Below are 14408 nucleotides of genomic sequence, written 5' to 3'. Positions count from 1 at the left end.
TAAAAACTAAATCTTTCTCATTTACAAACTAGCTTTAAGTTTATATATATATTACACAACTAATACTAAAAATGTAGTTCCTTTAAATCAATACTGTACAAACAAAAATACTTTCGAACCAGCTGTGAGACTGATCTAAAATTATCGTGATTCATGTGCACTTTAAATTTTTTATATTGTGTCCTTTTTAGTTTAGTTTTTATTTTTTTGTTCCTATTTTAGTTTTTTGCACTTCTTGCTTGCCTTATCTAATTTAATTTATTTTATTTTTCTTATTTTCACAGTGGTTACCTGGAAGAGATCGCTCGAAAGCAAGGCACCACACTCCGCCACTCTTTTTAATCGCCAAGTTTTTTGTTTTACACAACGCTTGTAAGGAGCTGCAACCATTACACCATGTTCCACATCCTTAGTAATAAATAATAATAAAATAAATTAAAAGCAAATATATTTTGTCCTCTATCAGCAGGAGGCATGGTGAAATAGGAGCATGCACTTACATTCTCGTGGGAACAACACGCAAATACATAGTCGAAACAACTAACGACCAGTCACCACAAGTAGCACCCGTTCACGAGTATGTCAGTATAATATATGTAAATAACTTCAATTTTGGAATAATTAAAAAAAAACAACTCTTATAAAATGCTATCGTTATATCGTAAAATAACAGACAAAACATTCTTTGACAAGTTCAAGGCTGTTCACAGCTTATCAATGCCGTCAATATTATGGTATATCAATTATTTTCATTCCCCAGACACTAGTATTGCGAGACATTAGAACAATAGCCTGTTATATAATAATCGTTACATAATAACAGGAAATAAGACACGATAATTATCTTTGTTTCCTGTGTTTGTTTGTCTTATTTTAGATAAAATAATGGACATTATTAAAAAAAATCTTTTTAGGGAACAACTTTTTTGACTGTAATGAATGTCACTCTTTCTTTATACAAAGATTTGGGAATCTTTTTACGCTAACCGAAATAGACGTAACATTTATTAACGAAACACACAAAATAATAATAATAAAAAAAAATACAGAAAAATTAAGGAACGAAAAAAAGGAACATTACACTTCAAGTGTAATTTAAGTGTGTAATGTGTGTGTGTGTGTTGCGGTTGTAACTGGCCCTGGCTCAGCATTATGCTGTGGAGCAGACGTGTTCCACAGCCCTGGTCGTTCTGCCAGAGACCACAACAGTAACTTTGCGCCTCAGACGCAAAAAAGAAAAATAATGTAATAATAAAAATAGTAGAAAAAAAATCATAATAAAAATTAACAGTGTTAGTAAATAATTCTTGCACCGTAGAAAATATTCATTCACCGTTTATTAAGTGTCTTGGAATGACTCAGCGCTGAAATGCGCCTGGTAAATTATGTGGCGCAAATGTGTTCGCTTTTCTAAGTGAAAATCTCCGACGCAATACGCTTGTGTAGGTAATTAAGAAAACGTAAGGTCAGGAAAAGCTTAAAAATTCAGCTCTTAGCTGCGCCGGCCGGTTTCAAGGCGTGTACTTCTATTGTTTACGAATTTAGTGTTGTTCATATGTAGTCGATGTTTTTAAAAGATGTTAAAAATTTGGACATAAACAAACTCTTGTTTTACTGCTTACGTGATTTAACTATTTAAAAAGCTGAAATTATAAGTTCTACTCTTTTATAGTAAAACACATAGCACAAAATACCTATCTAGGTTTAAAGAAGTTTATTATCGCTGTCGTAATGACTGTCCATCTACCAAAAACTGTATTCGAAACTTTAAATATAAGTCTTTCTTCCAATTTCAAATTCAAATTTTGTTCCCTTTGGAGTAGAGACTTTGGGGCCATGGGGTTCAAGGGCACTAGAGCCTGTGCATAATTTAAGTTGGCACCTGGTAGATACTACCGGTGACTGACCAGAGCTGGTGCTTTCCTCGCTCAACGAATAAGTATCGAAATACAGCGACGAAATATCGTAGGATTTGATTATTCCGGATAAAGTTGTGTTTTATAATAAATATAGTTTTAGTTTCCCATGCAATGCTAGTCATTTTAAGTATCAACAGTAAAAGACTAAATACGTATAGTATTTAATTTCATAGAAATACAGTTACTATCAATGTAAAAAATAATAAAATAAAATCAAGCAAGTTTAATCCACAAAATATATCAAACTTTTAGGGATACCTTACTATTTTTTTTTGAATTTGCCGCGCTTTTTTGTTATCTTCTTTCATTAGCCAGACTCTATGTTATTAATTGTATATTTTAAATGATTCACGCCATTCTGTAACATTAAATGATTTAAATGTTACAGAATATGCTTATATCAAAAACCAAATTCCAAATATTAACGATACATTTGATAAATATATATCCCCTTCATCGCGTTACTTTATAAACAAAGTACGCGTTGCAGAACGAGTTAAAACATCACAATACAACATGCAGTGACCTTCAAGAATGCATTTTTATCGATATTTCCCTCTGTCAGTACGACACTAGAACAACGACGCAGCCCGCCCAACATTTCAGTGTTTCTCGTTTGGCGCTAGAGAGCAGTCATTTTCCGCCGCCATTTTCTCTGCGACGCCATAGCGTTACATTTCCTTGTTTTCTTTTAAAATTTTCTTTTAAAACCACTGTTTTAACCGGTAAGTCGTTATTTAATTTCGTGTTATAAGTGTATATTGTAGTCTCGGTTTTTCATCTCAAGGACGTTTTCCGTCCTTCTCTGTAGTCTTTGATCTTTTTCCGCCTAATTTCAAGGGTGTCGAATGAACAAATTGTGAAGGTTTTCAATTCATTTACATGTAATACTTAGTTGTGTGTATAGGTGTTTCATAAGGCTACAAAACACAAAAGGCAATTCAAAGTAATGAGGTAATAAAAATAATGTGTATAAAATTCGTGTCGCTAATTTACTGAAAATCGTTTATTACCTATACTTAAGCAGTATATTCCGTAAACAATATTTGTGTTACACTTCTAGTTATTTGTATAGTAGAAAATATATTAGATTTATTTATATTAGAGTTTTCTTCGGCATGAGATTTTCCGCTAAAGACACGCCCACAGCGATCAGCGAACTCAGGGAAATCGGGTCAAATGCACCCTGTTTACATAACAGATTATTATTAGATTCATCAATATTTGCGCAATATAGATGTTATTATTAGCACGGCTTTGAAGAAGTAGACGTCTTGATAAAATTATAAAAAAAAAAATCATAATTTGTGCCTTTAAAAATAATTGCATCATATTGAGACTTATTTAACTATTAATATTTGTATTTTATTCTGCATTTCCGTTAAGTGTTTTTCTTTGTATGACTATTTTCATCTTTTTTTTAATAGTTTTTATCTACTTTAAAAACAATAAATATTACGAATATTAAAAGCATTTAAAATAGTACGAACATGTTTTTATAATGTTAATAATTTAAGCAAAGGAATTATATGATTTTTATGTTTTTATGTGCCAGTACAACTATTGTCAAAAGACTGGACACAATACCAATAATTATGTATAGGCCACATAAATCCCATAGAGTTTCTCCATTTTTGTAGTCCGACATGCATCAAAAGAAATTGGAGATGTTCTTTAAAAATGGAATGAATTCTGACTATTGCATCATTTATATGTAGAATTCTGAGAGAATTGTCAACGTGCAATGTTGACAATTATTTCTGTCAGACATTCTATGGATGTATATTGCCCCGTGATTTTTATAAATTTTCTTAAAAACTGTCGTTGATTTCTACAGATTGTTAAAGTATATATTGTATTGTCTTTTATTGACATAACTTTTAAACATAGAAAAACAATTTTTTAACGGATTTGAAATTATGTTTTATTATAAATAAATTTACAATTATTTTACTTAATTTTAAATTTAACCGACGTTTCGCGTGCTTTACAGCGTGCGTGGTGAAATCAATAAATTAAAATTACGTAAAATAATTGTAAATTTATAATAAAATATAACTTCAAATCCGTTAAAAAGTGTTTTTCAAAGTATATATTATTTAAAATAATTGTACCTAAGCTTGACCGTAATTTACGTATTTTTTTTAATTATTTTATATATTTTCTATATGATAGGTTTTTTTTTTAATTATCTTCTATGCTATTATGTCGCAACAACACATAAATTTTTGCGACGTTTATATAAAGCAATTGTTTTGTCAACATACATATCGAATTCAAAACATTCCTTTCAACCACAGACTATACAAGTATTATGTTGTTTCAGATTCCATAAGTGAAAACAGTACCACGATGTCTACCACGATAGATGAGAATTGAAAAGCTAATACTAGAAGCCAAAACCGTACATCAAGAATGTCCAAAGCGATCTTCTTGAGGCATTAGGAGCTAGAAGGCTCTTCACAACCCTCCTGAACTATCAATGCTAAATTACAGGCTCGTCTCAACGCACTTCTTGAAGCAGCCGTAGATTGTTGAGACCGTGCGAACTTTATCGACTGCAAGAGTCGTACCAGTATGTGTCGGGACCGAGATATGACGAGGCAGAGTTGTGAAATTATCAAATAGACTGTTGTGTTTGACAGTATAGTCTGTATAAGTCAATAGTATACCCGTCAAAACGGCGTTCGTTTCCGGGCTACCGTTTCGTTTTGTTTCTTTCATTTTGTTTTACATTAAAGGATAAATAATAGGCCGGTTGTTTAGTGATTGGTTGTGGATCATACGGCTGGCCCGCGTCCGGGCTTTAGAGTCGTGGCAAGTCGAAACCGGGACAACATTTCCAGAATTATCAACTCCATAGTTGGCGCTGCCAGATACTGCATTGTAAGTATTAAACGCATGAGAACTAGATAATCTCAATTGGCTTCAAACAGTGCCGATACACGTCATACAAAATACCTTAGTTTTGGGTATCATTTTTCAGAAACACTTTCGGCCGATTACTTTTGGAAATTGGGGATTTAGTTTCGAGGGTAGACTTAGCAAGATGGTTCTTTTGGAAATTCAGGTACTACATAGGCTGGGGTATTTTTTGTACTAGTAGTTTTTACACGACATCTTTGATCAACATTTACGTTTAAGCTTTATATTCGCTTTGCTAAAGCAGGTTATTGGAGTTATTTTTGATAGAGTAATTTTCCATTAACCAATAAAAAATCGCGATGTAAAGGTTAGCTTAGTACACTTAGAACGCGCTTTAGGCCAGACAACTGAATACACGTTTATGTACTACGACATTGCTATACACCTAACGATCATGCCACAGAACATCTCATTACATAAAGCATACTATGTCAAGCTTGTCACGAATCACTAACACCAGCATCCACATATGTAGGGTTTCGGCCAAGCATCCGATCGTTCGAGCGACCGTCGCATTGTAATATCAAACGGGTGGCGTGCGCAGTGCAGTGAACAGGATCACGAGGGGAGAGAGAGGGAGGATATGGCTGCCCCCGAGTGTGAAAGAGAGGCCCGCAAGCGACGCGAGCGCCGGGACTCTGGATGTGCTCACGAGCGCAAGGAAAGAAGACCACACAGCGAAGAGCGGCTCCCACCTCCGCCGCCGCCGCCACCACTACATGATTACAATAGACTCGAGGTATAGTATAATGTCCGTCAGCGCTTAATTCTATTTAGATTAAGATACTCATAATGTTTTTGAAGTGAAACTTCTTTATCGGGGTTGGAAAAAAATGTAGTGTAACATTTTTCGGTTACGCGTCACATGTTTCGGTTACGCGTCACATTTGACCGTTACGCGCGTCTTTTTCTCGTCCCTACTACGGTTGATTCGAAGAGATTCTAAACCATTAATAACAAAAATTTATAATAACTATAACAATGATACTAAAAATTATATTACAATTTATGAAATTCTGTAATAATGTTAGTGGTAATAAGGTAAAATGAAATAATTGTATTATTTGTATTCAAGTCTGTGATATTAAAAGCCTTTTGTTAAACTTTATCTAATTTAACTTTATTTAACCAATTTCTGTAAAGTTAGTTGCAATAGATAATTTTTCGAAAATAAGGTCATAAAGAAGTTTCACATCTAACGTGTGTACACTAGTACACGCACATTTTTTATAAAAGGATTTTTTTAAATTCCTTACATGTGTTAAAAATAATCCATATAATGAGTTGTAAACATTACAACAAACAAAGAAAAAAAAAGGTGTTAGATATACCTTACACATAATATTATATCAATCTTAAAATCACTAAGCCAAGCTATCACATCCCAGGTTAAATAAAAATACCTTTTAAAGGAAACCTTCTAATTTTAGGATGTCATTTGACGTGGACATGGTAATACCTGTATCTTATATTCCATAATAAACGTTTTTTTATATTTTTTTTTGAACGAACTGGCTCGCCAACTCACCATAGAAGAGTATATGAGACGACTAAAACGTCTAGAGCTAGAAGACAGGCAGTAGCTCTAGGCAGAAGATGAGCACCACAGAACAGATTCGCTCATAGCCTTAGGGCTGATTGCAAATCCCCCAGAAAAAATACTTATTTAGTGTGTATCTTTCTATTCGAGAACTTTTGTTTTAATGGAACTAAATATTTATAAAGATCTAGTTTACTTACCGCTGCTGGTTGGGCTTGCAGATAAACATAGATGGATTTTATTGTGTTAAAACTCAAATTCATTTGCCTCTTATAAAATAACATTCAAGGAACTGAAAGAAAACGATCTCTTAGTAAACAGCCAAGGATCCCAAAATTATATTATATTAAACAAAATAAATTGGCTTTCTAAAGTTTCCTCGTTCACTTCCAGTCCGAACGCCGTGCAGAAAGGCTGTCTCGCGCACGAAGACCACAGTTCGGCAAAAGACGGCGCGCGCCCCGTCTCCCGCGACAGCCCAAGGAAAATGATCACCCAGATGACACTCGCAGCGGAACACCCCCACATTTCGAATACGTTGTCCAACAGAAGCCAGAATGTATGTACTCGTGATGTGAATATGTGTATAATGGTGAATTTGGTAAATCACAGAACAGATTTTTTTTTTACGTATGTAACTTTAATGACGTGGTTTATGGCATTTTCCTTTGAATAACTGTAATGTAGAGGAAGGGTTAAACTTGCTGAGTTTCTTGCCCGTTCTTCTCAGAACAAGGCCTCCTGGTAGTTTTGCAAACGGATGGTGTAGTCTTGCTCTTTTGCGAATTTGGTAAACGTTTTTGAAATTCATAAGCATGCCCTAAGACGCATCTAAACTGAATAAACGTATTTTGATTGATTGACCGTTAACTATAGTTAAGTAGCTAAGCCCAAATGAAAGCTCGTTCATCTCCTAAACGCAACTTTTTAAAGCTTTGCTAGATTTTGTTTCGGTTACTAAAAATTAGTCTGACTCAAATTAACTTAAAAAAATAGTCACCTCATTTAATATGTTATAACGTTTTTAAAGTGTATGAAGAAATCCTACCGGCATCCCAAACGCAGACCTACTATTGTGAGGAACCTGGTTTTAGTAGACGTGACGAACGGAGTGTCCCACCTCGTCGCACGCAAGCCAGCCCTGACAGACGGCTTGAGAAGATTAACAAGAAGGTATTGTGCTTTTAATTATATATACCATTTTCAGTATGGAAAATTATAGTTAATTATTATTAAATGTTGAAGAGAGTGCCGGTAGGCTATGATAAATGCCTGCATAAATCTTTGTCCGACGAATGTTGACATGATAATAATATATTATTGTTTATACTGAAACCTTTAATATGTAAGCGCTCTGGCAATCTACTATATGTAATTTATTTATTTATTTGCTCAACGGTATTCCTACAGTTACTTATTAAACAATATTCAAACAATTACACTGTACACAATAGCCAAAAACGGAATACACATTTAAACATACACAAAGCACAGTTTCACCTATACAAATACAAAAAATATACAAAGAATATATGTATTTCCAATAAATCCTAAGTTCGAAGATCTAAGATTCATTGTTTATTACAATATATATATAATACAAAGGAAGAATTTTTAAATTATTTAAGTAAAATAATAATCGCACTACTCGTATGTTAGGAACAATTACAAGTGAACACATAAATTCACGCAGCTGTTGTGGTTTTTACTTGTCAATTACATAAAGTTATTGTCTTCAACGTAACTATAATATGTAAGATCCAACACGAAAATACTTACGTTATAATTATAAATTTGTAAAACGATTTTTCTAGATCGCCGTTCTAAAAAAGACAATTTTCAAATACGAAAACGACTTCGAAGCACAAAATGGACGTGCAATATCTCCCGGCGAAAGAATGACCGATGTTCAATACAATCGTATGCTGGAGACGCTTCGACGCATGCAAGCAGAAAAGCGCTGCATCAAATCGGATCCCGTTGAGTACGCGCTGAAAGTTCAAGCAGCTAAATTGCAAAAGGAAAGAGATGAAAAGCTGGATGCAGCGCTAAGAAGTGATAAGCCAATGGGGGATATTGTTAGGGACATTGAAGAGGTAAGTTTTGTTAAAGCAATTTATTTTTTAATTAAGGTTTTATGAGCAGTGTTGGCTTAGTGAGTTGTGTCGTAGGGTCATAGGTTCGAACGCCGGCAGTGGACTTTTCATTATAAATGCGCACTTAGGCTTCTAGAAAAAAAAAGATCACGAAAAGGGTACCAACAGAACTCTGAGGCCAAGAGGCGAAGGGGTTGCGCTTCTCTTTTTATATTAAATGTTTTATTACTTTGGGTGACCTCAAAAATTTAAAAATGTGAAAATATTCTTAAATTGATATACCGTAAGTTAGTTGAACAATAATTAGTAATTTTTAATATTATCAATTCAAATTCTTCCGTCAATTGCGTAAGGGGAAAACTGTTAGGATGTTGTTTGGGGACCTTATCTAAATCATTTCCATTATATATTTTTGGTATAAATCATATACCTTCATAAATACAAAAAATATCAATATATATATTCTTCATATTTTGTGTTATAATTTAAAAAAAAGAATTCTTTCCTAATAACTATAAAATGCATGGCAAGTTCGGTTAAGTTATAAAAATTGTCTATATTAAATGTTTTACAATCTTACAATAATTATAATTATAAATCGTAATTCTATTCCAACGTATAATAAAAATGGAATGGAATATCTAAACTCAGGCTGTGCGTAAAAACTATAATTTTTGTAAAACTATTTTTTTTCCACATATTTATTATATCTTAACAGTTACTACTAATGGGATACTACACAATAATCCTACAATTAAAAACATTAATATATATATATATATACCTAGATCTTATAACGATTAATATAACAAGCAACTCTTGTGAACTCAGCCAGTGTACAAACAAATAGGTCTACATCGATAGAAATTCTATTTATTATATGTATTACTCGCTGTGGGGCTTCGCTAACCAAGTTGGAATGTGCGCGTGGTACATCCAAAAGTTGAAACCGCCTCAGGTTCTTGTTACTCGTAGACTCAGTGTCTCCATTATATCCAGATCATGAACCAGACCCGTGAGTATCCTAAATAAGTACAAACAAAGCAAGCTCTCTTCTGAGGCATAGTCATAACCCACCATACTGTGGGTATGGTAACAAATAATACAAGGAATTTAAAGAATTTATGTTTGTTTTAAATTCATAGGTATTCCTATATATCGTCATATAGGAAAGCTTGTACATCCAAGCGTCATTCAGTTTAACATTAAATTCACGTTTTGGCACAACAATGTTTTGTGTGAAGGTTAATTTATCTAACTTATGCCAACTCGCATCTTATTGCCTTTCACTAAAGTCACCTTGGCACATATAGAACGCGATTTCCGCAACAAATTCAGATGTAAATTTTTTTTACATTTATTTTACATAGACATAACAAAGAGAGTGAAAAATATATTTAAAATAGTTCTGATGCCTATATTATCGTCTTATTTTGATATATTTTAACTATAAATAAATGAAGGATAGGTCAAGATGTTTCTTGCACAATGCATTACGTACATAATAATTTCAACTTGATCTCAAATGATGGCAAGACGCCAACTTTGCGGTGAAATTATTTCGGACCATCTACATTACTGTGGTATATATTAGTTATTTATTTATGAGACAGTAGACTGTTATTTATTTTATTTATATTTTGTTTTAATTTATCAGAATTATAAATACAGCTGTGCATCTTTGGACTTTTCTTTATGTGGGAATAATTGAATTAGAGGAAAACGTCGCGAGGAAACTTGCATCGTTTTGACGCAAAAATCAGTGGTCAGGCACAGAAGGCTGATCATCTACTAGCCTATTTAAACAATTGCTATTAAACATATTATAAACCGGAAGTTTTCACACTACATAAATTTACTAAGTATTTTATTTTGCGTTATTTTTATTTGACGATCGATTAAAAGCTAGCTAAATAAAGCTAATTCATTTTGATTTCATGATTATTTTTTTAATTTCAAATTTCAACATCGATAACAATATAAGTAGATAAATAGATCACTAGAATACACGTGGAAAGTAAATAATGTAATAATATCGCTTTTATCTACAGTAACTAAATTGATGTAAACGTTTTGTTTATGTTACCTATATCAATTAACAGAATAGTGTAGACTTTAGTGTGCAATTCCCATCCCTGAGGTCGCCGGTTCGATCCCCTGCCCTGCCTTCTGCTTTCTTACTATGTGCGCATTTAACATTCGCTCGAACGTTGAAGAAAAATATCGTGAGGAAACTGGCTTACCTTAGACCCACGAAGTCGAAAGCGTGTTTCAGGCACAGGAGGGCTATCACCTACTTGTCTATGAGATTGACAAATGATTATTAAACAGATAGAGAAATCCCAGACATAAAAAGGTTGTAGCGTCACTGATTTATTTTTATTTTTATTAATTCCAGTGGATCGACGGTTGTCGCCAAGCAGCGGGTAGAGCAGCCATACCCGAGTCGTCTTGGACGTCAGCCCAGCTTGCAGCGGAAAAGGCGTGTGTTCAAAGAGCCTTATTACGTCTAGAGGCGGCTAGAGGCAGGCCGGCAGCGAACACTGCGGAACGCGGAGCCGCGAGACATTTATATGAGCGATACAGAGCTGTCAAACGAAACCTGCAGACTAGATCTGATACTGTAAGTTGGCTATTGTAGTTATTTAACACTTGATTGCCGGTACACAATTCAAATAAACATAGAGGTCATCGAGACCACCCATGAAAGTCAAAAGTCATAAATAATTTATTAATATAGGTAACACAAGGTACACTTATGAACGTCAAAAAAGAAATATACATTAAATGCGTCTAATTTAACATTTACTGCCAATTCTCAAATCAAGGGCGTACAGAAGAGAAGAACTGTCCAGGCAGGCTTAAGAGCAATGATTTATATCAATTAATGATAATTATAAAAGGATTTTAATTACCATACACTAATAAAACTGTTAAATTCTTTCAGATGGGAACAAATGGTGAATTAGCGACAATTCACGAACATGAAACGATGCTGTTCACGAGTGTTGACAGTTCCAGTGATTCTCAAGAGAAACCATCTGATTCTTCACAGGTATATATTACACTAATAATATAAAGACTAAATTTTTTTGTATATTTGTAACGATTTAAAAAATTATGCAAAATTTTTGTATAAATACTAAGTATAGAAAAATATATTATATAGTTTATATATATATATATATATATATATAATTTTTACTATCATGGGATATAAAAATTATCAAAATATTTAAAAAACACACCCAGGCCTGCAAAGTGGGAAGAGAAAACTGGTTTTTTTATATATTAATATATTATATGCTATATCAATGTTTTTATTTTTCATGATTTTACTTCCCCAAAATTGTTCACTTTTTATTTTATTTTATTTGGTTTTCAAGCCAAAATTGTGTTTGGTCTACCTACCTGGATGATTTTTTTTATAATACATGTACTGAAATTTTAGGAAACGACTGAAACTCCCCTTCAGTCACCCCCCAGTCGAGACATAATGGAGGAGATGCCATCTTCCACTTCTTCAGCGAAGTCAGCCACGAGTGAGGAGACTCCCTCCAATGAGGGACTCCATTTCCTCGGACTAGAAGACCTGGCGCGAGCTCTAAGTGAAGCTAAAATGCAGAAATGCGTAAGTTAACTGATTTGTTTTATTAAACTCGCCAAAAGAAACAGCTGTTTAGTGGTAAAAATTATTTGAATAGTCCATTTACCTAGGATTCTATAAGGTTTCTAATACAGCATCATACCTTTAGGAGCAAAGCATGAACAAAAAACATTTCTTTGGTCTTCCTTTGCGTGCACTGAAAACAGTGAAAGTTTCTCGTATCTTAAACAGTAGCCTGCTAAACATAACATGATGATTATACGTCAAATTTATGCACACAAATTTTCAGGTCCTACGTCGAACAATAAAAGAATATGAGTTCAACTTCGAAGTGCAGAACTGCAGGAAAGTGCAAAGAGATGACAAGAAGGGAAAAGAGGAAGAGTATCAACGGTATAAAGCGATAAAGGCGCGTATTAAATTATTAAATGCACTCATTAATAAGCAGAAAGCTCTACAACAATTTTGAACAATGTAAATATCGACGTTTTTATAGCAAAAACTTCTTATAAATTGAATCATTGCTAAAGATTCAATAGAAAATTGTCAATATATTTTCCAGAATACTGAATGTGAGTCGATTGTCAATAGATTTTTAAGAAATTCAGATTAATTTCTAATCGTCTTATCTGTCAAAGATTTCGTGGACAGTGTTTTTCACACGATCCTTATTAGTTTTTCTTAACCAAGTGGCGATAAATGACACGTGTCAACTGTCATCTCTGTCTACCGTTTTTCGACAACATGTCATACCTTGAAACAAATGGGCATCAATGTCATGTGTCAAATGTCATCTCTGTAAAAAGGAACAGAGCTTTGTGTTTGTGATGATTCAATGGAGATTTTTATTAATGTCTTAAAGTTAGTTGGAGATATTAAAATTTATATGTAAATCTAAATATGAATATGATATGTAAATTAAATGCCACACGACAAAATATCGTATGTCCTTATAACTATAATGTTTCATTTATTAATTATTTCTTTGTAAATAAGTACCTATGGAATAAATAGCTTGTAAAATTTCAGTTATCAAGCCTAACAATAAGCTTCTATGAAATAGGAGTAGGATATTACCATTTGATCTTAGCGTCATAAAACTTCTTATTTTATACAAATTATTACATTAGTTTATGTAAATTCATCGTCGTTGTCGTAACCCGAAAATTAAATTATTTCATTGTACACTTCTATAATTCACCTATAAAATATAATAATACAAAATAGTCGATTCTGCAATCAAGCCACGACACTTAAATTCTAGCAAATATGTATTACAATGCAATAATGTACTTACTGTCATAATATGAGTGAAAATTTTACCAATATATTTTACTCTAACAAATCCGTTTATAGATATTACTTTCATACTTTCATCAAGTAAGATGTGATCGATAATAAATTGCCTTTCTATTAAACCTTACCTTATTACATCAGTTCTGAAACGTTTTTCAGGTGCGTTTAGAGAGTCCCAATGAAATCATTTAATCGTCGAGGTTGTACTGTTATGATTAATTAGATAAATATTAATTTATCACATAGTATAACTACACAGTTCAAATAGTTAATTTGTCTGTATACTGCAGTTGTATTCAGCCTTCGCCTTGAATCTATTTGGATTAACGCACGTATGTTCAGAACTTGAAATAACCGGTTTTTATTTGTACAATTAATGTTCTTTCTACAAACCCTTACGCCCTCAAATAAAAAGAAATACAATATATCTACAAACTTTGAGGTCCATATCTACAAAGTTTGAGGTCCATATTTACGTCGGAGAGGTAACAAATAAAAATAAATTCTTAAAATAAAGGAAATTATATACATACGAACAAGAATTATATAATAAAGTACGAGGTATGGAGGAGGCGAGACTATTCGTTTAATATTTTCTTTGATACGTAATTTTAGTTTGTTTTATACATCTTTATAAAATATAGTATCTATTATAATTTGTTTTTCGCTATATAAAAGCGATTCACAGAAAATATTCCCCTATTAAACAAATCTAACAAAAAAGTATTGTAAATATTTCTAAGCAATGAAAAATGCGCGCGATTTTAACCTGATGTTTAGGTAAATATTAGAAAAAGCCACGATTTAATAATGTTATAGTTGTACAGACTTAAGTACCTGTTTCTATGGTTACGGAATCTTTAGTCCACGTATTATAATTATGCCGAAAGAGTATGTATATAGAAATTGTAAAACTGATAAACAACTCGTCTGGGAAGTGCCCAGTTCTTATCAGCTCAGTTTTACGTAAATACAAATCTTGGAAAGTAACCGGACTTACAGAATTGGACATTTTCGTAAACATA

General features: G+C 33.0%; 1 protein-coding gene across 5 annotated transcripts; it reads left to right on the top strand.

Annotated features, from left to right (window-relative positions):
* The first annotated feature begins 2490 nt into the window (after positions 1–2490).
* LOC125050945 (protein FAM13A-like) lies at positions 2491–13895 on the top strand. Of its 5 annotated transcripts, none has more exons than XM_047651038.1 (11): positions 2491–2644; positions 4246–4805; positions 4906–4989; positions 5389–5583; positions 6778–6943; positions 7415–7557; positions 8199–8480; positions 10879–11103; positions 11428–11535; positions 11932–12111; positions 12377–13895. In XM_047651038.1, the coding sequence occupies exons 3-11, from the start codon at positions 4969–4971 to the stop codon at positions 12554–12556; spliced, it is 1500 nt and encodes a 499-aa protein (XP_047506994.1). In that variant the 5' UTR covers positions 2491–2644; positions 4246–4805; positions 4906–4968; the 3' UTR covers positions 12557–13895. The 5 variants fall into 5 exon arrangements, with proteins under 5 accessions (XP_047506994.1, XP_047506991.1, XP_047506993.1 ...); XM_047651035.1 differs by having other exon boundaries at positions 5320–5583; XM_047651037.1 differs by having other exon boundaries at positions 4886–4989; positions 5320–5583.
* Positions 13896–14408: the final 513 nt, after the last annotated feature.

This window comes from Pieris napi, chromosome 7 (genome assembly GCF_905475465.1).
Source record: "Pieris napi chromosome 7, ilPieNapi1.2, whole genome shotgun sequence".
Lineage (NCBI taxonomy): Eukaryota > Metazoa > Arthropoda > Insecta > Lepidoptera > Pieridae > Pieris > Pieris napi.
Note: the sequence above shows the minus strand (reverse complement) of the source record. Positions and strands in the feature narration are given on the sequence as shown.

Coding starts and splice junctions, on each gene's coding strand:
- LOC125050945 (XM_047651035.1), top strand. CDS start 4,969: ATGGTTCTTTTGGAAATTCAG. Junction 7,558..8,198: donor TTGAGAAGATTAACAAGAAG/GTATTGTGCTTT, acceptor CGATTTTTCTAG/ATCGCCGTTCTAAAAAAGAC. Junction 12,112..12,376: donor AAGCTAAAATGCAGAAATGC/GTAAGTTAACTG, acceptor ACAAATTTTCAG/GTCCTACGTCGAACAATAAA.